Here is a 27,308-nt window from a genome sequence, read left to right as displayed (position 1 = left end):
ATATACATAGTTACTTTTATTTACTTGTAGCGATTTACTTGAAAAATGATGACCATATCAATATTGTTAATTAGCAGGGAATGGTTTTTTTTTGTTTTTGTTTACCAAGGGTAATATTTGATTGATATTAGGTAGAAAAAGTCATTACAGATTTTATATTTATTAATAACATGGATGGTGTAACTGGTGTGCCGGACCATTTCTCTGCTTTATGATGTCTTTTTTGGGCTTATTTTTAATTGGAGAGATGACAATGTGACTCTACCTAGAGACCTTTTCCCCAACATTTATGTGTGTGTGAAAATATTGCACAGTTCACTTTTGACAGCTTTTGCTAATTAATGTTGGGTTAGCCACTTAAACAATTAGGGTCACAACTGATGCCTAACCTTAAGCTGTAATTTCAATCTAACCCATCTCATTATATTAAAACCATTTCATGTCCAGCAAGCTGTTTTCCTGAATAATAGTGATTCTTAAAATGTTGGGTAAAAATTAGAAGGCTAGGAGGTTGGACAAAGGCTTTAATGGGGGCATGGATATGTTGTATGTTGTCCATACATGCATGATGGTCAAAGCTGGCATGTAGTACATGAAGCTAAACTTTGAGTTCAATCCCTATTTGGGGATGTCAAAGAATAAATCTCATATTACTGCAATTATGTCCCAGAAACAACCAAAATAAAATATTTTTATTCCATTGAGAACCAAACTGTCCATGAGGAGTTTCCTAAAGTTTTTTTTTTTTTTTTTCAGATTAATACTTTGGTTTTAATGTAGATTGAGAGTGGAATTTACTAATAGATATATTTATTGATTTGTTGGAGTCAATGTTGTCTTATATCTTCTTGTGATATACTCTATTTGGCATGTATCATAAGGTATTTACACAACAACCAAGATTCTCTCTCTGTTTTTTTGTTTGTTTGTTTGTTTGTTTGTTTGTTTTTCCTTATCTAATCTCTTTTCATCCCTGTTAATTTGAATGAATATTAATGCTTGTGGGGACTCAAACTCAAAAACAAAGTTAAGTCCAATGAATGAGTTAGATGGCAAGGAAAACAAAACTAGTATATATTAAATATATACTATGCAGATCACTTAAAACTCCCATGCAGTAAGAAGCTGCCACTGACAGGGTCAAATAATATTTGACATTTGACACTATTGGTTATCTCATCCCATTAGAATATTAGAAGAGCTTCCACCCATCAATATTTACTACAATTTGCAGTGAATTTATCTGTTTTTTAAACAATAAGGTTCATGCCTTCCAAGTTCTCTGCATGTGTTTAACATTTATTTTATATTTCAATTTACTAAAACTTATAAAGAAATTATAAAAGAAAGAGAAGTGGCCTTCAGCTTGTGTTTTCTGCATTCTACTACCCTTTGGTTCTGCTTGCACTACAAACTTCATCTGTTGTGTGGTTCTGTTTCAGTGCAGTGGCGTTTTAGTGCACATAACAATTGTGGTTCTGTTTTGTGCATCTGAGTTTACTTGCTTTTCTGTGCATCTATGTTATGGGGTCTGTTTTGTGCATATTAAATCGTGGGTATGGGTTGGTTTGTCAATTATTTTGGTGTTGTTTAAAATACACTACTACCATGCCATGGAATTGTGGTTCTGAGTTATGGTTCCAGTGCATGATAGCAGCTTTGGTAATGAAATTTGTATAAAAGTTATTTGATTGAAAATAGGATTTCACAAACATATACCTGATCAAGCAGCAAGTTAATTAATCAAGCTGCAAGTTAACTAATTAGAAACCAGATTGTATTCTAATAAAAAGATCACTCTTCTTTCAGAAGAGTGATCTTTTGGCCTTGGCTCTTAGCATAAAGTCACCCACATATCAGAAACTATAGGGAATGGAATGGGGTTGAATTGATAATGACATCATGCATGTCCTAATTTGAAGGGAGAAAAACAAACAAATAAATTACGTGAAATGTTTGGCGATAAGTTTGGTGCCAATTAATTAATTTGGCAGATCAAGGCAGTGAAGTTGATAACCTAGGGTTTTTATAAGTGCTTAATTTACAACTAACTAAACTTGGATAATATAGTACTTTCATTGCCTTAATTTCTTGTCGATCATGTAATTGTAAGCTGGCAGATAGTTTTGTGAAGAAGACATTAATGGTAGGGTGATTATGGTCACCCCTGTGACGTTTTCAAATGTAAGTATTAGTAGACAAACAGCTCTCCAGCATATTAGCTATATATTTATATTTTATTTCTTAGTCTAACAGGAACAATTAAATGAGTCCAAGCATAGGGTTTGCTTAATTAATTATAGACACAAAGGGAAATTTCCTTTGTCCCTTCGATCATTTTCTGTGGAAGTTCATGATTTTTCACCAAATAGATCAAAAGACCAGAAAAAAATAAATGCTTTACACATCTCATTTGTCTATCTCTCCCCTTTCATGAGTACGTTGCTTGTAGTGACTTCTTGTTTTTTGTTTGTACAACAACTCACTACAATTGAGCTTTATGTACTTTGCATGTTGTTCAATGAATTTCATCTTTCTCTCATCACAGCTCCCATCCTTTGGTGTGATAATGTTAGTGCACTTGCCTTGACTACCAACCCTGTACCAAGCATTGAATATGTAGACTATCACTTTGTGTTCAATGAATAACTGTGACGCCCCCAAATCCCCACGCCCGAACACGGGAAAATCGAGACGTCCGGATGGTGACAACCCGGGTCACCATCCCATCGACGGGTGCCAAGTGTGTGCAAAAGCAACATATGTGTACAAAGAAACACGCAACGGATAACGAAAGTCATAACTAAGTACCAGAATTTTTCTTAACGTAATACAAGCTGTTTAAAACATACATAAATAAAATATTACAAAAACACAAATACAGTTTTAAACCAAATATAAATCATAGCATTAGCAACCCCGGCGGAGCCGCATCCTCGGGCTCAGCCTCCTCCTCTTCGTCCTCCAACTCTGCACCAAAAGCTACGGAACCAAAAATGGTACCGCAGGTAAGTAAAACCCAAACACTACCAGATAAAAACACATATAGAACTCAAACAATATGCATGAAACATGCCCAATGCACGAAGCCCATAAAACATAATTTTCCACATACGCCAAAAACCCATTTGGCCTAAAAACACATCCTTTCCGAAAAACACGCCAAAAGTCACATTTGGCCTTTGTCCGACTCAAACCATTATCCATATTAACCGTATGCACCATGACCTTCCCTAGGGGTCATCCGCACACCCTGGCTCCAGTGCCACACCGCAGAGTACCACCACGCATGTGACACCTAACGAGCGATGCCCAGTTTCGTGCCCCGCACGTTCGTAGCCAAGCATCCTCTAGCCCTCGCCAGCGAAGGGCCACGGAGTTGGTGAGTAGAGCGATGCCCGGTTCCGCGCCCGGCGCGTTCGTAGCCAAGCAACCCCTAGCCCCCGCTCCCGTCGTCTAGCGACAACTCAGGGGATATCACTCAGTTTATTCCGCTCCCGAGTGACCAGAGGAGCTCCACCGGGATAATACCCCATCCCGGCTTGGGGTCGTGATACACACGCACCCGTAAGACCACTTACACCAATACACAGGCTTTTCACACAAAAACAAAATCACACGTGCATGCACCATGTAATGCCATATCAATGCATCATAAAATAATCCAACAACATAAAACAATAAAACAAGTAACTTCGTCCTCCATCCATCCGACCCCCGAACTCCTCGGACTCAGTCCGAAATCAACCAACCAGCAGATTAATTAATTGAAAGAGCAATATATATTTAAATCTGAAAATAGGGTTTGGAAAAATACTTACAGCGCTATATGGCAATTTTAGAAAACACGAGGCGTTGCAAATGGCGGCGAAAAAGCAACGTCACAGTGAAAATTCACTGTGGCCGTGGGTTGTGAAAAACTCACTTTTGAACAGGGACAAACTAGGGCTTGGGATTGATAGGGAATGGTCTAGGGATGGTTGTGAAGCTATTGGAAGTGGTGGTTGGCCGTGGGTGGCGGCGGAATCGCCGGAAAGAGACCGGATTTCCCAAAAAGGAAAGCTAGCTCGTAGGAGCTGTTCCGGTGGTCGTTGGAGGCCGGAAATAGGTGGGTTAGGACGGCAAGGGACCGGTGATGAAGTGGTGAAGAAATGGTGGCCGGAGGTGGAGCGACGGCGGCGGATCGGAGCAAAATCCGTGTAGCCTTTGGAGAGCTTTTCTTGCCAAACGGCCGGCCGGATGGGGGTGGAAATCGGTGGGGTGGTGCGCCGGAGGGAGACGAAGAGGATGGTGCCGGCGGTGAGCCACACGGTGGCCGGACGTCGGTAGATCGGGGGTGAGAGGTGTTCCGGCGTGAGGGAGAGAGAAGAGAGAGAGAGAGAAACCGGGGGGGGCTCGAGCGGGAAGAAAGAAAAAAGAAAAGAAAGAAAAAAAGAAAAAGAAAGGAAAAAAAAAAAAGAAAGAAGGAAAAAGGAAAAAAAAGAAAAAGGAAAAAGAAGAGAAAAAGGAAAAGAGATGTAGGGAAAAGATGAGGTCTAATCCTCATTCCGGCAAACAAAACTAAACCGCCAAAAAGAGATTAAAACCCACAAAATAACTAAAAGAAATAAAACACAACATCAATTAAATTAAAAATAATTTTAAAACGCAAATAAATTAAAATAAATAACTAAAATATTAATTAAAATAAAAACAACTATTTCAGCGAAAATACACTCAAAAGCGGGTCATCACAATAACAGTTCAAGAAAGCTAACACACAACTAGGAAAAAATTTGTCCATGTTGGAAGAAAAATAAACAACTGGCCGGTACCATACCTGAATGGACACGGTAGTCTGCTGATCCTGGTAAGTGAAAACCTGCGATTTCTTTGTTGGGATAACAGTGTCTCTTGGGATCAACTTGGTCATCACTCCGCCAATAGTTTCAATTCCAAGGGTCAGTGGAGCCACGTAACAGGAGAAGGATATCTGCATCAAGAATCCCACAAGGCACATTGTCAGTGCTGCCCATATAGTTCAGCTACATTATGGTAGCACCATCTCATGGATAACATAATTGCAAACATATAATATGAAAAGAAAAGTAGTACCTTTAGTTTCTTCACCACCCTCTCCACTCAATATGCTTCCTTGTACAGAAGCACCATAAGCAACTGCCTCATCTGGGTTCACAGCTTTGTTCGGTTCCTTTCCATCAAAATAGTCCTTAAGAAGCTGTTGAACCTTTGGAATCCTAGTGCTTCCACCAACAAGCACAATTTCATCAATTTGGTTCTTCTCCAAACCGGCATCTTCCATAGCCTTCTTAAGACGTCCCATGGTCTTTCTAAACAAATCATTAATTCAGCTCCTCAAATCTAGCTCGGGTCAGTGGTTCAGAGAAGTCAACACCATCAAAAAGTGATTCAATCTCGACACGGACTTGGTGTTGGCCGCTAAGAGCTCTCTTGGCGCGCTCACTTTCCCTCCTCAGCTTCCCAAGAGCTCTGTTATCCTTGCTGATGTCCTTGCCATACATATATATATATATATCAATTTGATGAAATAGTCCATAATTCTATGATCAAAATCCTCACCTGCAAGGAAATTGACCTTCCTTAGAGCACGAAATTTTAACTTATAGAGGAGCTTAATACAAACACTTCTGTCTCATAAAAAACAGATACTTGGCATTTGCGCTGAATACAAAATACTCTTAAATCTACCTTTCTTATGATAAATAAAACATACTGAACCAGTAAACAGTGTTTCGTAAACAATTTGAAACCCTCTAGGGTTTGTTGCAGTCAAAGTAGTCAAATCACCCTAATTAATCATAGGAGATTGGAAACTTTCAGACTTAAATCAAAATTTTATATAGGCATCCAAGAACATATATGATATACTGCTCCTTTCAGTCCATGTCTTCTCTTACAGAAAACTTAACAACCAATAAAACAGTGGGTAAGAATATATGGTCTAACCTCCAAGATGAGTGTCTCCATTAGTGGCAAGAACCTCAAAAACACCATTATCAATTGTCAAGATACTGACATCAATATTCTTGCCTGAATGTGATCATGTAGATCATGAATAATAGCTTGCTGGCCGTTTTCATCTAATAACTTTTGATTGTTTTGGTATGTGTATATATATAGTACTAAAATGAATACAAATTGGTGATTTTTGTATTCAAATATATATATATAATTTATGTGATTAAATTAGGACTAGGATTGTATGCCAATTGAATATTTAATGTATGGCTTATATACTACATTAAATCTGGTTGTTTATGTTGCCTTTTGTTTTTCTGAACCATTGGAAATGTGTGGCTTCAACAGGTGTGTGGATGTGATATTTCCTTTGTTGTTTAGAATGATTAGTACATGTGGTAACTCTCGGTTAGCTTCAAATCAATAGAAGTATAGACTTCAATTTCTTTGGTCCAATACCACTAAATGATTTGCTGGAATTTGCAGCACCAAAGTTCATAAAGATGCATTAAACTATGGTCATTCCTTTGGAAATCGACCAATAAACAACCAAAGTTTGGTTGCTCTCTCACTCCCATGTCTATTCTTTTAATTTTGTGAATGTTACTAAATATTTACTGATATGATCCAGTGAGAATGAACACATGTACAATCATATGGAAATGAGGATCGCAAATCATTCAATATAATTTATAAGTTGATTAGATCTCTTTCTGACTTTCTACATGTCAAACCCTCATTCATATCATTTTGGGCACATAAAAAAACTAACAGCTCCCCTTGACCAAACTTTCCTTTATGTCTTTCAAATGCTTTCCACGTGCCCATTACATGTTTATCTATTAGAACTTACCTATTTGTTTTTCCTTCTTAATGGCCCAAGTTAGTAAAAGCAGTAGCATTAAAAAATATTCATGTCATTGTTGATGAATAAACTTAGATTGACTGATTAATAAACTTAGTTGCAGTTTATTGTTTTTGAGATGCTTGTGGTGGGTGAAAATTCCAGCTTTTTTGTACTTTCTTGTTCTCTTCCATTTCTAAGTAAATTCCTATCATTTCTACATTTTTAACCCATGATCTTTATATATCTTTCATGTAGAAAACTGAATGGCCTTTATTGGACAGCAAGCATGTTATAGTTGGAGGTGGCTTTGTTGGAACATCTTATCCATTTTTGCAAAGAATAGGTGCAATAAGGGTTGGATGATTAGAGAAATTTTAGCAGTACTTTAAAATGTATCAAGCTACCTCTCCGTCTATATAAATTATAATGTAAATGAATTTATAATTTGACTTGGGTAAGGATCCTTGAGTACTTTGTTGTTATTTTCTATGTACCCTTTGTATTATTAAGTAAAGGGAATTAAATCCTAGCTGATATACTAACTTTGCTTCTAATACAGTGAAAAAAATTACTGAAACTGTATGTTTCAGTAGTAATATTTTTTTTTTTAATTTTGTAATTAAGTATTTGCAGCGATTTTTAGTCGTTGCAACTAGGCCAAAATTCGTTGCAAATCATCAATTTCAACGATTTTAGTCCTTGAAAAAAATGCAAAATGCAACAAAGGAAGCAAGCGTTGCTTTTGGGCTTTTGCAGCGCTTTTTGATTTTTTGCAGCGATTTTAGTCCTTGCAAAAAATGTTAAATGCAACAAAAAAGCAAGCGCTACTTCTGATATGGCACATTTGCAGCGTTTTTATGGAAATTTGCAGCGATAAATAGACGCTGCAACAAGTATCAAAAGCAGCGCTAGAATGGTATGTTGCTTTTGACATACACAAATTGCAGCGCTTATAAATCAATTGCAGTGATTTTAAGTGTTGCAAAAACTGGCAAAAGCAAAGAACCAAATGTAGTGCTGCTATTGTTGGGAGGCTATTGCAGCGAAATTTAATGATATAGCAAGGATAAATTTCACTGCAATTGATCAAATGCAGCGCCATGGCAGTCACATGGGGTGCCCTTTTGCAGTGTGAAATTAGTGACTTTGCAGCGGTTTAAAAACGCTGCAAATGAAGTCTTTTGCAGCGTTTTTTCAATAACGTTGCTATTGATCAAAAATATCAGTTTTATATTGTCGAACATGCAAGGAGGGAAATAACGCTGCAATTGATCAATTACAGCATTTTTTGAATGTATTTGCAACGAATTTAAGCGCTGCAAAAGGACTAATTTCTTGTAGTGGGGGTTGCTACATCTCAACTTTAATTTTTCATCAAAAATAAATTATTATTTTTTTATAAAAATTAAAATACTATTTTCTAAATAATTAATTTATATTTAATAAAAAAAATAAAAGAAAAGGCCTGGAAGGTCATTTATGGTTGTGGTTGCCGCCCAAGACATCATTGAATTGCTATGTTTAGAGCACTGAAATTGGATTATCCAAATGCAAAGTCATAATTTGCATAATATCAAATGACTTTGAATTTGACTATTCTATTTAAAACAAATTCTCATATTAGATTATCCAAATACTATATATGATAAAATATTATTTTTTATAAGTTTTTTTGGTCATATTTTACATTTCTAATTTTAGGTAGCTGCTTTTATTATGCATTGTTTGCCTAAAATAAAAGTTCCACAACATAAGTGCTATGTATGTGTCACCTTGGCTGGGTAGCACCTAGGCACCTGCATTTTATATTACATTTACTTAATCTATCTAACAAATTTAGTGAGATTGAAATCAAATCAGCCAACAAAATGGTGAATAGATACTTTAACAAGCACCAGCAGCGACAATTCTCTCCACTGTGCTTAAACAAATACTTTCAACCCATAATCAAAAGTTCCACACAAAATACTAATTCACATCAACAAGATAACTAATTCCATAACAACATTATATAATTAAAACACAACAATAGCAACAACAAGTGCTTTACAATTTATGACAAACATGCAGTAGCACATATTCAATTCCGTGGCAACACAATTCATCATAAACATGCAGTAGGTGTTATACAATTCACCACAAACTTCCAACTGCACATAACCAATTCTACATCATTCCACATCACAAAACTATCATCACCAATCTTCAGCACATTTGGTTTTACATAACATCACTAAGGTTCCTAACATTTCAACCCATCACAAAATTATGTCAATCACAAAAGTTTGCCCATCACTAATGTTACTTCACATTACAAAAAATAAAAATAATGCCCAATTGCAAAGTTGTTGCCCAGCCACAAGTATTTTTATCACATGTGACTGGACGACCACTTAAATCAGACAAAGTATACATTAAACATATACTAATGTTAGTTACAACATCGAAATAGGCTAGACAAATACTTACACACCTCCAAAAGGTATGGATGGTTCCTCGGATGATGATGTGATTGCAGACTTATTCACTAAAACTTCGTAAATTTCATCTTGAAGACTTTGGAAATAAACTTGTTGCTTTGCTTTCATCCCATTAAGATTTAATTGCATTATTTTAGCTTCAAACTTCTTCTTCTCAAGTGCAAGATATCCATCTCTATCCCGCTCCACCTTGCTATAAAATTCTCTTCTCTCCACCATGAATGTATTTTTGTCAACACTCATATGAGCTAAAGCATGGTTAAATTCAACATCTACATTATCTCTAGACTTCCTCTTTCTTTCATTTTCTTCCTCAGCCTTCCTACTTAGAGGTCTCTCATGAATGACCTCCATGTTGTCACCCAAAATATCGTCTCTGTTTAGAGTTAAGCTAGCATTGGCCAGAGTCTTCCAAGTGGTTTCCTCATCATTGACAATGTTGACTGATATTGTTGACATTTTGATTGGTGTCTCAATAGACACTGACAATGCTCCGGTAAAACTTGCCTTCTCAGCCTTTTTGTACATTATTTTCGCCTTCTCAATCTTAAATGAATAAAGTAATAAAGTTAGTATGTAAATAAGCCCAAGCATATAAAAAAAACTAAAGGAAAAACAAAATTAATACCTTATCAACCTTCATGGTACCACTCGGATTCAAAGACTCTACTTGTGCTACAGCATCACAAAGTTCTCTCCCCACAAGAGGAGAGAGAGTAAGAGAGAGAGAGGAGAGACCTGAAGCTATCCATGTTGTTGCCTCATTTAATGACTTGTTGAACACTCATTTCATTATGTGCTACCTCATTTAATTATGTCTCTTAATTACTTTGGTGTTGTTTAAAATTTGTATGACATTTTTATAATGAACTTTAAATTATTCAAGGATTTTCATTTGATGCGGATCCCTTCTTCACCACTCTCTTGCAAAGTGGTGGACAAGGGGAATGCATCATCCCCTTCAATAGCATACATGATAATGTGGTGGTCCAACCATTATAAGCTGAAAGTGAACGAATGCCACCTACTAAAAAATCTCAACGAGGTATGTCTTTCACCATATAGGAGGATAATCTCCTTGTTTTAGTTTGGCTAAATATTAGCCTTGATGCTATTTGAAGGACCGACCAAAAATCCACACAAATGTGAGAAATAATTTATGAATACTATCATGAGTATAAAAAACCAAACACTCCTGAACGTTCGATTGCGTCATTAACCAATTGATGGCAATCGATCAAAAAATGCAGGGGAGTGTTTGATCCTTAAGACTTTTCACTAACAAACATTTTAATAAGATGGCATTCAAGAACATGATGAGAAAAATCTGGAAACCAATGAAGCTGATGCATATCAGTGATTTGGACTCAAATCTAGCATTCAAGAACATTTTAATAAGATGCACATTTTAATAAGATGGCATTTAAAGGAAAGAGTGAAGCGAGATGGCCCTTGGACGTTTGAAAAACATTTGGTTCTGGTCAGTGAGGTGGATGGCTTCAAACAGATGCATGAGATTAAGTTGGAAAAGACACTTTTCTGGATTTGAATTCACAATCTCCCATTAGTGGCAAGGAATGAATATATGGGAAATCTTATTGGCAATTCTTTAGGAAGAGTTTAGGAGGTAGGTTTGGAGAAGGGAGAGATGGCATGGGGGGAGTTTATGAGGGTTAGAGTGCATGTTGATAGGAACCAAGGCGTAGCTAGCCGTAAAGATGGGTCTATATTCTCCATCCATGACTTGAGTTTGGCTTTCTTGGGTGAGTTTTCAAATTGATTGTGGATTCAAGGAATTCCAATTCCACGAGTTCACATCACATGTGAATGTGACAAAGCCTTTACTGAGGGGGAAGAAGATCAATCTGGACTTCCCTTTTACGTATGAAATGTTACAAAATCTTTGCTACGTATGTGGCATGCTGGATCACACTCATAAAGAATATATGTCATGCTTAAAGGAGATGGAGACACAAGAAGCTGACATGTTCCCATATGGCTCTTGGTTATGCGCTGGGCATAACAATGGAGTGCAAAGAGGAAGGCAGGACCTCCCAAAAGCAAAAGTTTTCACGCAGACATCGTTGTCGGCAGCGAAGACCAGGGTAGCTGGTAGTGCAAGAAACATACCAGAGGTCGTTACAGAAAAGGAGGTTGCTGATTTAACTTTAGAGGGTTTCATGGAGGGAATTGTGGAGGAAGTAAATGTGAATCATCATACATATCTGTTACAGCCTGCTACTATTATGGACAACGCGATAGAGAAGGAATCAGCTGCTGACAATAAAGGAAAGATGATATCTGGTTGTAATTAGTTTTTGAATTCTAAATTTAAGACTATGATTGAGGATAGTGAGGGGCCTGGGCTTAATAATAGCATTTTGGTGACTAAGGGCCCTCTGGTGGATGGTCTTGGAGGTGTAATTGTGCTGCCTGCCGATAGTCAAACTGAAAGCTCTGAAGCTGATACCTTAGTGCCAAAGCACACTGAGGTAGCACAAAAGAGAAATGTTGTGCTAACTGAATACAAAAAACATTTTGATTCTGATGTGAATAGTCTAGGAAAACATAAGCTAGCAAGGAATGTGGAAATGGGAAGAGTATCAAAGAGGTTGAGGGCACAACAAAGAAAGGGTGAAGAGGAACCAAATGAACAACAATTTTATATCAGTGGTGGTTGGCTCCGAGCCCCATCGGAAACCATGGAAATCCTAAGCTGGAATACCCGTGTGCTTGGGAACCCACGTGGTATTAGAACACTTCGACATATGATCAAGAAGAAGATCCCGATGTCTTGTTTCTCTAAGAAACAAGGCTTACTACACATGCCATGGAGAAATGTAAGTTAAGATTGAGTTTGGTTAATTGTTTATCAGTGAGTTGTGTTGGTCGTAGTGGGTGGTTGGCCTTACTTTGGAAAAAGGAGATTAATCAAACTATATTGAACTATTCACAGTATCATATTGATGCTCATTTGGTAATTGAATTTGTCCCTCCAAAAGAATGGTTCTTAACAGGCATATATGGTTAACTCGATGCTGCTAAAAGGTGAGAAACATGGGCTCTTATTCGACACCTTAATAAAGATGATGACCAACCTTCATTAACATTTGTAGATTCTAATGAAATAGTAGTGCAAAGTGAGAAATGGAGGGGGAAGCTTCCTTAAGACCGGATCATTATAGATTTCTTTGGTATCAATCGTTACATTTGAGAAGCTTGTCTATGACTTGCTCTGGCTGACTCTTCAGATACTTCTTGCGCTTTTTGCTAGTGTCTACAATTTCCATTATTTTTTCGAATGCCCTAGACAAGCAGCTCCTTATCTTATCTTCTTTGATGAGATACAACCATATGGGAGCCCAGGCCTTGTGAAATTTCACATCGAGTGCTCTGCCCTCCCACTCGGTAAAGCACTCTCTTATCTTCTTAGTGGCAGTATGCTTGGAGTCATTCCTATTGAATACCCCCGCATGAAGGTGATACCCACCTTCACTATCATTGTGGTTCCTTTGCCACTAGAACGGCCCGGCAGTCAAACAGTTGGGGGGGGGGGGAATTAGGCCACAAAAGCAATTGACAGATTTTATAAGGGTGTTATATGATTGTGATCTTAGAGACCTAGGGTACTTTGGCTCTAAGTTTACCTGGTGCAATAATAGAGGTGGTTCCGAATTTATATGTGAGAGGCTCGACCAATTTGTTGCAAATACACTATGGTGTCAACTCTATCCACATGCTAAAGTCACTCATGGTTCAGCTGCCTACTTTGACCATGTGCCTCTTTGGATGGAACTTGATGGTTTTTACAGGGCTAAGAGAAAGAAGAAACCATTCAAATTTGAAGCCATGTGGCTTAGGGTGAAAGGGTGTTAGCAGATTGTTGAGGAGACGTGGAGGGGTGTTTCTACACATAGCTCAATGAGGGAAATTGCTGGAATGATCAAAAACTGCAGTCATCAGCTAGAGTTATGGAATAAACATATGTTTGGTAATGCACATAGAAAGCTTCAGCAGGCGCAACAAACTCTCAAGCTGCTGCAAGAAAGAGATCCATGTGGGAGGGACAAAGAAGCTGTTAGTAAGGCAAGGGAAGAAGTTCAAATCTATTTTGGGAGGGAGGAGATTAAGTGGAAGCAAAGATCTAGAGCTTTGTGGTTGGAGAAATGGGATCAAAACACTAGGTACTTTCATGTGAAAGCAACACAAAGGAGAAAGAAGAACAACATACAGAAGTTACAAAATGATGGTGGGTTTTGGCAAGAAGGAGAGGACTTCGACAGGCTCATTATAAGTTACTTTGACTCTCTCTTTTCTGCAGTTGAACAAACGAGCTCTATAAAGATTATGGAAGATATTGAGAGGAAGGTGACTCCAAGCATGAATGTAGATCTATCAAAAGAGTATACTAAGGAAGAGGTATATGGCACTCAAGTATATGTACCCCACCAAAGCCCCAAGGCAAGATGGCATGTCACCAATCTTTTACCAGAAATCTTGGCATGCTATTGGAAAACCAGTGTCTATTGCAGTCTTGAATGCCTTGAATACAGGTGTGATCCCTCAATCTATCAAGCATACATTTTTCACTTTAGTGCCCAAGAAAAAAAACACCTCTGAAAGTAGATGATTACATACCAGATGGCTTGAGTGGTGCTGTGTCGACGGGTAATGACTGGAGTGGCTTTCATGTGAAGGAAATGTTCACTCTAAGGAGAGAAATAGTCACAAACAGATTTTTTGGTGTGAAGGAAACAACTAGAGTGGTTTTTGTGTGAAGGAAATGGGCACTCTAGGGAGAGAAATGGTCACAAACATATATTTTTGGTGTGAAGGGAATGGCTAGAGTGGTTTTCGTGCTAAGGAAATGGGCACTCTAGGGAGAGAAATGGTCACAAATAGATTTTTTGGTGTGAAGGAAATGGCTAGAGTGGTTTTCGTGCGAAGGAAATGGTCACAAACAGATTTTTTGGTAGCCAATAGAGAGAAAATCAAAGAGAAAATGGAGAGAAATGGTGGATTTCATGACAAAGAGAAGGTGAAACTCGTGAATATGAGGGAAAGGGGAGAGGTAGTCGGACAATATTTCCTTTTCTCCAAATATGACCGGTGATAGGATCTTACTATAGCTAAAAGTCATAAAGTTATGTATTTGGCTAATCCAATGCAGATATTTTATAGACAAATCATGCAAATATTTGCAAATCTTGGCATTTGCATAATCCAATGCTAATGCTCTTAGGCCACCATGTGGGTAGCCCTATTTTGGCTACTGAGGCAGCAACCACTACCACGACATAAATTTTTTTTTTTCAATTCTTTAAATATTTATATAAGGTTTTAATTTACTTTTTCTTTTTAGAAAAAAAGAAAACTATAGTTGACATGCAGTAATAAGTGATATGCATATGTTTTCCAAATAATATTGATGGACAAGAAAATTTACAAAAGACTTATAAAATTTAAATAACTCATACTACAAGGGAAAATTCTAAAACAAAATTGCATACAGTGCTAAACCTAAGACCTCGTTCAGTTATACAGATGAGATAAGATGTGAAATCTGTAAATAATGAGATAATTTGTGAATAATAGTGAAATAATTTGTAAATAGTAGTAAAATAGTTTGAGTTAAGATGTTTTATAAGATTTTGGAAAATGAGATAGAAAAAGTTGAATAAAAAAATTACTAATTCAAAAGAGGATTAGAATATAATTTTTTAATATTATTTTTACTTTAGGATTTGAAAAAGTTGAATTGTTTTTTATATTTTGTCTGGAAGTTTAGGAAAGTTGTAATAATTAGGTAATGATTAGATGAAAAATTTAAAAAATTTGAAATTGAAAAATATTTATGTTTGAATGATATTTGGATGTTTAGATGAGATAGGATGAGATGTGTTGAAAGATTTGTGAAACCAAACTAGGCCTAAGTATTATACTAAGAGATTGTTTGATAAAAAATTTCTATTTAGAATAAACGATTATTATTTTAAAGATGAATAGCACATTTATTTCTTTTTATCTAAATAATGTTGTATTCCAACCGACCGATGAGCTTAAACTGTCTGAGCATGCTTGTTTAGTAAGTTAAGGAGCTTGGACTCAAGCTTAGCTTGTGAGGGTCGTGCTTATACGAGAGAAGGAATCCCACAGGCAAAGTGTATCAGATTTAGTGGATGAATTTATTTAGACTTTAGGAACGTCATGAAAACCCAAGAAATATCTCACGAATCGAGCAATTGTATATGTTTTAGTCTGTAAGCTCAGTCAGTCTTTACTACTCACTATGATGCAAGAAACACGATTTTATTTATTTGACGTACTTATGAGTGTGAGAATGAGTAACGGTCTATGCCATTAGTCTCATGAATATTTAGAATTTTATGGCACAATAAAACTATTTTCGCTTTCCAGACAACAAATGTTTAAATACGCGTTTTGATTTGTTCAAGATACATAGGAGTTGAATTTTGCGAAATGAAATACGCGCCTAGTTTCATAGGATTATTTAGGATTTTTTGGGGCGACATTATTTTCACCATTTTCAAAGTGAACAATGAATTATGTGGAAGTGCCATGTGCAATCCAGTTGTTTTTAGATTACAGTGTGGAATGTCCAAATTAGTTTAGAAAAGTTTCATTTGGACACTTGGCAAGATCTTAGCAATACTTGGTGAATAGTATAGGACACATGGCACAAAGAGGAATCATGAGATTGAAATGTGAAATGAAAGGAAGGAAAATCAAGCATTGTGATCATGCTATCTAAGCTAAACACTATTCCATCGAATCATTCATTTTTGTGTCAAACCAAATAGGGTTTCAACCCTAGTGAAACCCCAGAGTCTTGGTGAAAACTAAAACCCTAAATGGTTTCCTCAAACCCCAAACTGGTTACCCCAAACCCTAAATGATAACCGATTTTAGCTTAGTATTTAATCACTTGATAAATTACTTCCACATACTATTAACCATTCAAATTTATGTGATCATACCCTTATTTATTTTTTTATACCTTAGTATTTTCATTGGACAAAGAAAAATTGGATTTGAACTTGATGGAAATCGAAACCTCGAGCCAAACCCTGCTGAAACCCCAAATGAGGCCCAATCGGTTCAGGCCTAGTAAGGCCCACAAAATTGCACCACCAATGTAATGATTGTGATACCCCATTTTTACGTGTATTTTCACTGAAGGAATATTTTAATTAAATTAAAATATTAGTTCTTTTATTTTAAATTATCATATTTTAATTGGATTTATTTAGTTGTGATATTTATTTTATAGAGCTTTCTTAATATTTATTATCGTTTTGAGTTTAAATTGCTGTGTAATTTATTTTAATTTTTTTTTTGAATTTAAAATTTAGTTGTTAGTTTTTACTAGTTATTTATTGTGATGACCCGCTTTTACGTGTATTTTCACTGAAGGGTTGTTTTTAATTTAATTAATATATTGGTTTATTTATTTTAAATTATTGTATTTTAATTGGTTTTAATTTATTTGATGTTGTGTTTTATTTATTTAGTCGTTTTATGGTTTTTAATATCATTTTCGGCGGATCTGTTTTGGTTTCCGGAGTGAGGACTAGACCTCATTTCTTTCCTCTATCTTTTCTTTTCTCTTTTTCTCTTTTCTTTCTTTTTTCTTTTTCTTTTTCTTTCTTTTTCCCTCCCTTTCTTTCCCGTGCGTTTTCCCCCTCCCCCGTGTGTTTTTTTTTTTCTCTCTCTCTCTTTCCTCTCCTTCACGCCGAAAGCTCTAGCCACCCAGACCCACCGCCGCCGGCCGCCGGCCATCGTGCGGCACACCACCACCACCAATCTCTTCCCTTCCCTCCGGTGAACCACCCCACAAATTTCCACCGCCAATGGAGCCGCCGTTTAGCCGGAAAACCATCATCAAGCCGCACGTTTTTAGCCCCGATCTGCCGCCGTCGTTCCACCTCCGGCCACCACCTCTTCACCATTTCATCACAGACTCCTTGCCGTCCTAACCCACCCATTTCCGGCCTCGATCCATAGCTGGAACAGTCCCCACGAGCTAGCTTTCCGATTTGGGTATTTTGGCCTCCTACCGCCGTTTTCGCCGTCACGCACGGCCAAAATCCATTTCCCTTAGCTTCATAAATATCTCAAGACCATTCCCTATCAATTTCGTGTCTTGGTTTGTCCCCGTTCGAAAGTGGGTAATTTATTACCCACGGCCACAGTGTAAAATACACTGTTACGTTGCTTTTCCTCCGCCGTTTGCAACACCGCGAGCTTTCAAAAAATACCGTATAGTACTGTAAGTATTTTTCAAACTCTACTTTTAGATTTAAATATATTTTTCTCTTACAATAAATATTTGCTGTTGGTTGGCTGACTCCGGACTGAATCCGAGGAGTTCGGGGGTCGAATGGATTGAGGACGGAGTTGCTTGGTTTATTGATTTATGGTTGGTTGGTTGTTTTGTGCATTGAGATTGCATTTACATGGTGCATGCATGTGCATTTTATTTAAATTGAGAAAATCATGTTTTGTTGGCGTAAATGGAATTTTGGGTGTGTGTGTCTTACGAGCCCAAGCCGGGATGAGTTATTATCTCGGTGGAGCTCCTCTGGTCACTCGGGAGTGGATAATACTGAGTGACATCCCCTGGGTTGTTGCAGGGTGACGACCGGATCGCACGATACGGTAACGCTGTCGTGTCGACTCCGTGGTCCCTAGAGTGGCGGGGACTAGAGGATGACTTGGCCAGGGACGCGCTGGGCGCGAGTCTGGGCATCGCTCGTTTAGGTGTCACACGCGTAGTCGTTACCTGCGGTGTGGCACAGAGCCAGGGTGTGTGGATGATCCCTAGGGGAGATCATGGTGCATGCATAATTCGATTGTTTTATGGTTTTCGGATACGGGCCATTTTCTGGGAAAATGGCGAGGATGTGTTGAGGCTTTTGATCCATTTTTTGGGAAAATGGTGGTTTGGGCCATTATCTGGAATAATGGCTAGCGAGGTTTGGTTACGAGGCTTTTGATCCATTTTCTGGGAAAATGGTGGTTTGGGCCATTATCTGGGATAATGGCGAGGCTTGGTTTTAAGTGATATGTTTTTGTGGGCCAAATGGGTTTTTGGCGTGCGTGGAAAAATGTGGTTTTATGGGACATGTGCGTTGCATTCTTTCATGCATATTGTTTGAGTTATAATATGTTTTTATCTAGTGGTGTTTGGGTTTTTACTTACCTGCGGCACCATTTTTGGTACCGTAGTTTTTGGTGCAGAGTTCGAGGAAGAGGAGGAGGCTGAGCCCGAGGATGCGGCTCCGCCGGAGTTCTGAGTTGGTGTTATGCTTTATAGTTGGTTTTGAATCTATATTTGTGATTTGTAATATTTTAATATGTATGTTTTGAACAGCTTTGTATTAAACTAAGAAAAATTCTGGTACTTAGTTATGACTTTCGTTATCCGCTGCGTGTTTCTTCGTGCACATTTGTTGCTTATACACACACTTGGCACTCGTCGATAGGGTGGTGACCCGTGATGTCATCATCCGGATGTCTTGATTTCTCCGTGTCCGTGCGTGGGGATTTGGGGGCGTCACATTTATTATATTTTAGTTTGATGTGGTGTTTAAATTATTTTAGTCGTTTTATAGCTTTTAAAATCGTTTTCGTCGAATCAGTTTCTGGACTTCAGATGTGAGGATTGGACCTCATTTCTTTTCCCCATCTTTTCTTTTTCTTTTTCTCTTTTCTTTTTCTTTCTCTTTTCTTTCTTTTCTTCTTTCTTTCTTTTTTCTTCTTATTTACCATTTCTCCTCCCGCACGCGACATACTCTCTCTCTCCTCACTATCGCTGGTTTCCTTCCACCGCCCAGTGCCGCCGCTCGCCGGCGACGTGGTCAACACCACCTACCCAGAAATCTTCCCCTTCGGCCGGCGCACCTCCCCACCAAGTTTCACCTCCATTCGAGCCACCATTAGCCGCCACGAGCTCCTCCAAGCCACACGGTTTTTCCTCCATTCCGCCGCCGTCGTTCCACCTCCAGCCACCATCTCTTCACCACTTCATCACCTACCTCTTGCCGTCCTAAACCACCCATTTCCAGCTCCGATCCGTTGCCGGAGCAGCTTCCACAAGCTCATCTTTGTTTTGCCATTTTTTGTCTTCCACCGCCATTTCCTCCGCCACCCACGGCCCACTCTCACTTCCATTAGCTTCATAAACACCTCTAGGCCATTCCCTATCAATCCCAAGTCTTGGTTTGTCCCCGTTCGAAAGTGGGTATTTTACAACCCATGGCCACAGTGTATTTTACACTGTTACGTTGTTTTTTCTCCGCCGTTTGCAGCTCCTTGATCCTTCAAAAATTATCATATAGCGCTGTAAGTATTTTTCAAACTTCATTTTAGATTTAAATATATTATTACTTTAACAATAATTTTTGTGACTGGTTGGTTATTCCAGACTGAGTCCGAGGAGTCGGGGTCTGATGAATTTGAGGATAAAGTTGTTTGGTTGTTGTTGATATTGTGTTTTGTTGGATAAATTGTATCTTGAGGTGTGCATTGCATGGTGCATTCATGTGCATGTATTAAATTGAGAAAAACTGGTTTTATCTGTGTAAATGAATTTTTGGGTGCATGTGTATCACGACCCCAAACTGGGATGGGGCATTATTTCGGTGGAGCTCCTCTGGTCACTCGGGAGTGGATAATACTGAGTGACATCCCTTGGGTTGTCGCTGGGCGACGACCGGATCGCACGATACGGTAACGCTGTTGTGTCGACTTCGTGGTCCGTAGGTAGGCGAAGACTAGAGGATGGTCTGGTCCAGGTACACGCTGGGCGCAAGACTGGGTATCGCTCGTTTAGGTGTCACATGCGTAGTCGTTACCTGCGGTGTGGCACAGGAGCCAGAGTGTGCGGATGATCCCTAGGGGAGATCATGGTGCATACAATAAATTGGAATGAGTTTTGGTTATTGGATATGGGCCATTTTCTGGAAAAATGGCTAGGTTTTGTATGAGGATATTGTGATCCATTTCTTGGGAAAATGGTGGTTTCCTTGGTTTGGGCCATTATCTGGGATAATGTCAAGGATTGGTTTTTAAGGGATATGTTTTGGGCCAAAATGAGATTTTTGGTGTGTGTGGAAAAATGTGGATTTATGGAATATGTGCATTTGACATCTTTTCATGCATATTGTTGAGCTTAATATATTTTATCTTGTGGCGTTTGGATTATTATTTACCTGCGGCACCATTTTGGTACCGTAGATTTTTATGCAGATGTTGAGGAGGAGGAGGAGGCTGAGCCCGAGGAGGCGGCTCCGCCAGAGTTTTGTTTTGGAGTTGTTTATGTCAAAAAATATCTCTACTAGTTTTTATGTCTTGTATTTTGGTTTTGAAACAATATTTGAGACTTGTAATATTTTATTATGTATGGTTTAAACGAGTTTGTATTTAAACAAAAAATTCTGGTATATAGTTATAAGACTTTTATTATCCGTTGCGTGTTTTTAGTGTACACTTGTTGCATGTACACACACTTAGCACTTGGCGATGGGATGTGTGACCCGTGTTGTCATCATCCTGACGTCTCGATTTCCACGTGTCCGTACGTTGGACTTGGCGTCGTCACAGGTGGTATCAGAGCGGTTCGGCTCTGGGTAAAACCACATGTCCCATAGGTGAAGTACCAGAAAGTTTTAAAAGCTTGAGTTGATATTATCTTGTTTATTTAATTTGAATTGTTTTTATTTAACTTGATTCGATTTTATTTGATTTAATTCCATTTGATTTGGTTTGGTTTGGTTTGGTTTGATTTGATCTTATTGGAATTAGAAGTATGTTGTTTTATTTGTTTTATTTATTTTGATTTGTTTTGTTCAGAGTTGAAATTGGGGTTAAGGATTACACTATGGTAGGAAGGCGGTATAATCGAGAATACTATTATTAGGCATGAACATTTAGTGTGGTAGGCTTGAATTCTTAGCAATGTGGTTTGCTTTTATGATGTTGAGGTCTGAAGGGAATGTTATGGTTTAGGATATCTTTGTAAAGTAGGATCTCACGTCGCAATGAGGAGGGGAATTAGCTTTAAGTCGTTGAAGATAATTGAGGTCTTAGATTTTGTAGAATTTATGTAACGAGGCTATAGAATAGGAGAGTGTAGGTTCAATGAACTTTAAGGATATGTTTAAGAGAATTGTATCTAAGGTCTGAGGCCTTATGGATTTTAGGAAATAAGATTATGGTAATTAAGGTGTTAGGTTCGACAAGCTTTGGGGGAAATAATTAAATTTTAAGTTTTAAATTTTGTTGTTTACGATGAGCAATTTGGTGGCAATTGGGGCTTTAGAATTTACAAGCTTTTAAGGTGAATGTTTTGGATAAAGGCCACCAATATTGAAGATTTCAGAAAATGATTTATTATCCATTAACGTTTTAGATTTTGAAAGCTTTGGGAGTCGATTGTTCTATTATGGGGTGTAAGTCATTGATCTTAGAAATTCCAGAAAATGATTCTTATGTGATTTAAGGTTTTAGAATTGCAGAGTTGAAGGACCGATTTATAATAAGAGTTGAGTTCTTAGTTTTACAGACTTGGTGTGCTAGCTTGATCTACTCTGGAGAGTGATTAGTTTGCAACCATTAAATATGATTGATCAAATTTGAGTTACTGATGTGTGAAAATGTTTTTTTTCAAGAAAGTATTTCTTTGGGGATTGAAGGTAATGATTTAGTTCGTGTATTTATCTGATGACTGAAGATATCGATCTAATTCAGAAAATGATTATTGTTAACTTGAGGTTGTAGTAGTAGATTTTAGGAAATGATTTTTATTGATTCGGAAGAAATATGTCTATCGAGGTGTTGGAAAAAGTGGTTTGTGTTGATATTGGATGCGGTAGAATTTGAGGCTTTATGATCTGTAGACTTTTGGGAATGGATTAATAGCAGGTTTGAGGTTAATCTCGGTACAAAACTTTAAGCAATAGCTGTTTGCTGATTTTAAGGATATAAGTTGAGCAGATTTAGGAATGATTTATGTTGATTTGCGGATATAAGTCCAGATGATGGAAATAGTAGTAATGGATCACTTGTACGTTGGAATGATTATTGGTTTTGGCTAAGGATGCATGAGATCGACACGTGATAGTGGTGAGTCGATTAGAGTGTTCAGTCGAAGCGTGTTACTCAATGGAATGTTGGTTGGCAATAATTGTTATGATTACCTTAAGGAATTAGTTGTGTATTGAGGTTGTATAGGAATTTAAATCTCTGGAGGCGACACTCTACTTTGGAGATCGAGCATCCAATTGGAAGAATTATGAACATTGTTATTAATTTGGAAAGATATTGTTGGGTTGCCATGTGTGATGTATGATAAAATTTTGGAAGTTGAAACTTAGGCATCAACGGTGGGTAGCATGACCATATGTATGAGGTAATGAAGCATTAGGATCTATGAGTGTTGTTTAATAGTTTTGATGGATTGAAGATTTAAACAGTATAGCCTGTCTTGAGGTTTATTTGTGATGTGCGATTGAAGGAATTAGAAGTTTTAATACTAGAGTTTTTGAGGGTACAAGTAGGTGGATGAGTTACCAAGAGCGTTTTGATTATGTCTAGGTGAAGTCAATGGTAGTTTATAGTGAGTTTAGTTATTGCAAGATTAGATATTATTCAAAATATAGGTAATGAGCTTGAAGTGTGGGATATCAGATAGAAGTTATAGGCGCTCTCGTTGGTTGGCCGGGAAGGACTTGGGCCTTTTGGATATGTTCCTTATCTTTAGAAGAGACAGGTGTATTTTGGGATGATATTATGTGTTTTCAATTTGGGGCCTGGAGGTTGATTAGTACTGATTTCTGTCATCAATCAATGGATGTATTTTTGCGGAATGTTGATTTTGATTAAGGTAGCAAGAGCCAAATGAGGAGTGAGTAATAATTCATGGCTTTTGGAGGTATATTATTTTCTATTGAAGTGTGGCAAATGATTTTCTTGTTTTCAGGTGTTGAGTTAGCTTGTACCGTTGATTTATGAGGACATAGTCTTTTTTGTATTTTGGCGAGTTATCAGAGTGCGCACGGAAGCATGATTTTATTTTGAGATAATTAGGTATTCAATTTTTGTGCTGATTTTGAGGAATTAGTAGTGATTCAAAATTTTAATGGAAGATTAATCATTGGTTGTGCAATTTATGCTTATTGATGGTTTACTTCGGAAGTGACTAATAGGTTACCAACTTGTGGAATATAATAGAGGTTTGGAAGTTTTCTTTTAGCATGAGAGTAGATTGAGATTAACACAGTTTATGGCGCGAAGATAATAACTGTTGGAGTTTACTGGGTGTTGTATTAAGTTTTTGTAGAATTGGAGATTTCGGATTACATAGTTGCCTTAGGAGTACTAGACGTGATGGTCATTGGGAGACTAGTGCGGGGTATGATGGAATCGCCTATAGGAGTAGACAAGAGAGAGAAATATCATTAATTGTTTGGGTGTTAATGATGGTATGTTTCTCCCAAATGTGTTATGAGTTGTATCTTGTATCCTGCTTTGTCAATGATGTTTGACCTTACAAATTTCGAAGACAAAATTTATTTTAAGGGGGGAGGATGTGATACCACGTTTTTACGTGTATTTTCACTGAAAGAGTATTTTAATTTAATTAAAATATTAGTTCTTTTATTTTAAATTGTCGTATTTTAATTGGATTTATTTAGTTGTGATATTTATTTTATAGAGCTTTCTTAATATTTATTATCGTTTTGAGTTTAAATTGCTGTGTAATTTATTTTAATTTGTTTTTGGATTTAAAATTTAGTTGTTAGTTTTTACTAGTTATTTATTATATTTTAGTTTGACGTGGTGTTTAAATTATTTTAGTCGTTTTATAGCTTTTAAAATTGTTTTCGTCGGATCAGTTTCTGGACTCCAGAGGTGAGAATTGTACCTCATTTCTTTTCCCCATCTTTTCTTCTTCTTTCTCTTTTCTTTATTTTCTTCTTTCTTTTTTTTTTCTTCTTTTCCGTTTCTCCTCCCGCACGCGACGTACTCTCTCTCTCCTCACTATCGCTGGTTTCGTTCCACCGCCCAGTGCCGCCGCTCGCCGGCGACGTGGTCAACACCACCCACCCAAAAATCTTCCCCTTCGGCCGGCGCACCTCCCCACCAAGTTTCACCTCCATCCGAGCCACCGTTAGCCGCCACGAGCTCCTCCAAGCCACACGGTTTTTCCTTCATTCCGCCGCCGTCATTCCACCTCCGGCCACCATCTCTTCACTACTTCATCACCTACCTCTTGCCGTCTTAAACCACCCATTTCCAGCTCCAATCCGTTGCCGGAGCAGCTCCCACGAGCTCATCTTTGTTTTGCCATTTTTTGGCTTCCACAGCCATTTCCTCCGCCACCCACAGCCCACTCTCACTTCCATTAGCTTCATAAACACCTCTAGGCCATTCCCTATCACTCCCAAGTCTTGGTTTGTCCCCGTTCGAAAGTGGGTATTTTACAACCCACGACCACAGTGTATTTTACACTGTTGCGTTGCTTTTTCTCCGCCGTTTGCAGCTCCTTGATCCTTCGAATATTATCATATAGCGCTGTAAGTATTTTCCAAACTTCATTTTAGATTTAAATATATTATTGCTTTAACAATAATTTTTGTGACTGGTTGGTTATTCCGGACTGAGTCCGAGGAGTCGGGGGTCGGATGGATTTGAGGACGGAGTTGTTTGGTTGTTGTTGATATTGTGTTTTGTTGGATAAATTGTATCTTGAGGTGTGCATTGCATGGTGCATTTATGTGCATGTATTAGATTGAGAAAAATTGGTTTTATCTATGTAAATGGATTTTTGGGTGCGTGTGTATCACGACCCCAAGCCGGGATGTGGCATTGTCTCGGTGGAGCTTCTCTGGTCACTCGGGAGTGGATAATACTGAGTGACATCCCCTGGATTGTCGCTGGGCGACGACCGGATCGCACGATACGGTAACGCTGTCGTGTAGACTCCGTAGTCCCTAGGCTGGCGGGGACTAGAGGATGGCCTGGTCCAGGTACGTGCTAGGTGCGAGATTGGGCATCGCTCGTTTAGGTGTCACATGCATGGTCGTTACCTGCGGTGTGGCACAGGAGCAGAGTGTGCGGATGATCCCTAGGGGAGATCATGGTGCATGCAATAAATTGGAACGAGTTTTGGATATTGGATATGGGCCATTTTTTGGGAAATTGGCCGGGTTTTGTATGAGGATATTGTGATCCATTTTTTGGAAAAATGGTGGTTTCCTTGGTTTGGGCCATTATCAAGGATAATGGCAAGGATTGGTTTTTAAGGGATATGTTTTGGGCCAAAATGAGATTTTTGGCGTGCGTGGAAAAATGTGGATTTATAGGATATGTGCATTTGGCATCTTTTCATGCATATTGTTGAGCTTAATATATTTTATCTTGTGGCGTTTGGATTATTACTTACCTGTGGCACCATTTTGGTACCGTAGATTTTGATGTAGATGTTGAGGAGGAGGAGGAGGCTGAGCTCGAGGAGGCGGCTCAGCCAGAGTTTTGTTTTGGAGTTGTTTATGTCAAAAAATATCTCTACTAGTTTTTATGTCTTGTATTTTGGTTTTGAAACAATATTTGAGACTTGTAATATTTCATTATGTATGGTTTAAACGAGTTTGTATTTAAACAAAAAGTTCTGGTACATAGTTATAAGACTTTTATTATCCGCTGCGTATTTTTAGTGTACATTTGTTGCATGTACACACACTTGACACTTGGCGATGGGATGTGTGACCCGTGTTGTCATTGTCCCGATGCCTCGATTTCCACGTGTCCGTACGTTAGAGTTGGGGGCGTCACAATGCTTCTAAAGGAAGCTTTCCCTGTCGCGAGTGTCCTTTCACTACCCAGTCAATCCCAAATAGTGCTTGGATGGGAGGCCAAAAAGCAACCTCAAAACCACCACCCGTCATTGCCAACAATAACCCAAAACCATGTGCCGTATGGAACACGATTTTCATCACTTTTGGCTGACAACCCATCACCAAAAAGTCACCCTCACATCCCCTCTCAACCCCTCCAGTAGTATAAGTGTCGTTCATGGTCATTCCCTTAGTATTTTATCACTTTTGAAATATTTTCTTGGAGAGAACTCAAGGATAAATTTCATACAACTTTCCTCTTCGAGTCTAGTTTCCAATGGTATATTTTGTGTGATTTACTTGAGGTTTTGATTGGTGAAAATTTGTGTAAGCATGCAAAGGTCATATTGGGCGATTTACTGGACAATGTGTGATTTTTTGATTTTTTTTTTAAATGATGTTCTTGACAAGATCTTGGTCTGATCTTTTTATGGTTTGTAGTTAACATATTAATATGAAAGTCTGATGAAGATTTGTTGTATGTTAAAAGTTTTTTTTATAAGAGTTTTGCGTAGATCTAGAAAGTTGGAAATTGGGTGTATGAAAATATTTTCTATTTGAGAAAGCTTAGGTCTTTTGCTATGAAAGCATCCTCCTATAACTTTGATATTCACTTATGTCACTCTTATGATCTGATCTATATGTTAAAATGTTATTTTGAAGATTTATGGTGTTGATCTTGAGGATATGAATTTTTATACATACAGAGGTCTAGTTAGGAGATCTTGTAATTGAGGCTCACAGATGGATTTGAGGTTCTATGCAATTTTTGTAATGTGATCCTAGGTTTGATGCTTAGATCTTTTTTAGGACTTGAATATGAAGCATATGATATTGTTTCTTGATGATTTACTTCGTGGAAAACTTCTAGTGGTTTGATCAAAAACCAAAACATATAGTATTTAGTTTTGGAGCATAGGTACAAACTGATTATGTTGAATGTTATTTTGTGACTTATGTGGTTTTGATTTAATTATTTAAAGCATGATAGTCCTTAAAATTGTTTTATGAACATATTCAAAGTATGTTTATGAACTTTTGGAGTTCTTGGAGTTGTTTTCGAAAGGGATAGACCAAGAACAT

At 37.9% G+C, this 27,308-nt stretch overlaps 1 protein-coding gene across 1 annotated transcript; it reads right to left on the bottom strand.

The window, feature by feature from the left end:
- Positions 1-4,928: 4,928 nt before the first annotated feature.
- Positions 4,929-5,512, bottom strand: LOC122301722 (luminal-binding protein 5-like). Its single transcript, XM_043113111.1, has 2 exons — positions 5,095-5,512; positions 4,929-4,972 (listed from the first exon to the last, which is right to left on the bottom strand). Exons 1-2 carry the CDS (start codon positions 5,321-5,323, stop codon positions 4,929-4,931), a joined length of 273 nt encoding a protein of 90 aa, XP_042969045.1. The 5' UTR covers positions 5,324-5,512.
- Between the last annotated feature and the right edge of the window lie 21,796 nt (positions 5,513-27,308).

The sequence above is a fragment of the Carya illinoinensis genome, chromosome 2, assembly GCF_018687715.1.
Source record: "Carya illinoinensis cultivar Pawnee chromosome 2, C.illinoinensisPawnee_v1, whole genome shotgun sequence".
NCBI classification, from domain to species: domain Eukaryota; kingdom Viridiplantae; phylum Streptophyta; class Magnoliopsida; order Fagales; family Juglandaceae; genus Carya; species Carya illinoinensis.
The sequence above is the reverse complement of the archived record's forward strand: the minus strand, read 5'-3'. Positions and strand labels throughout refer to the sequence as shown.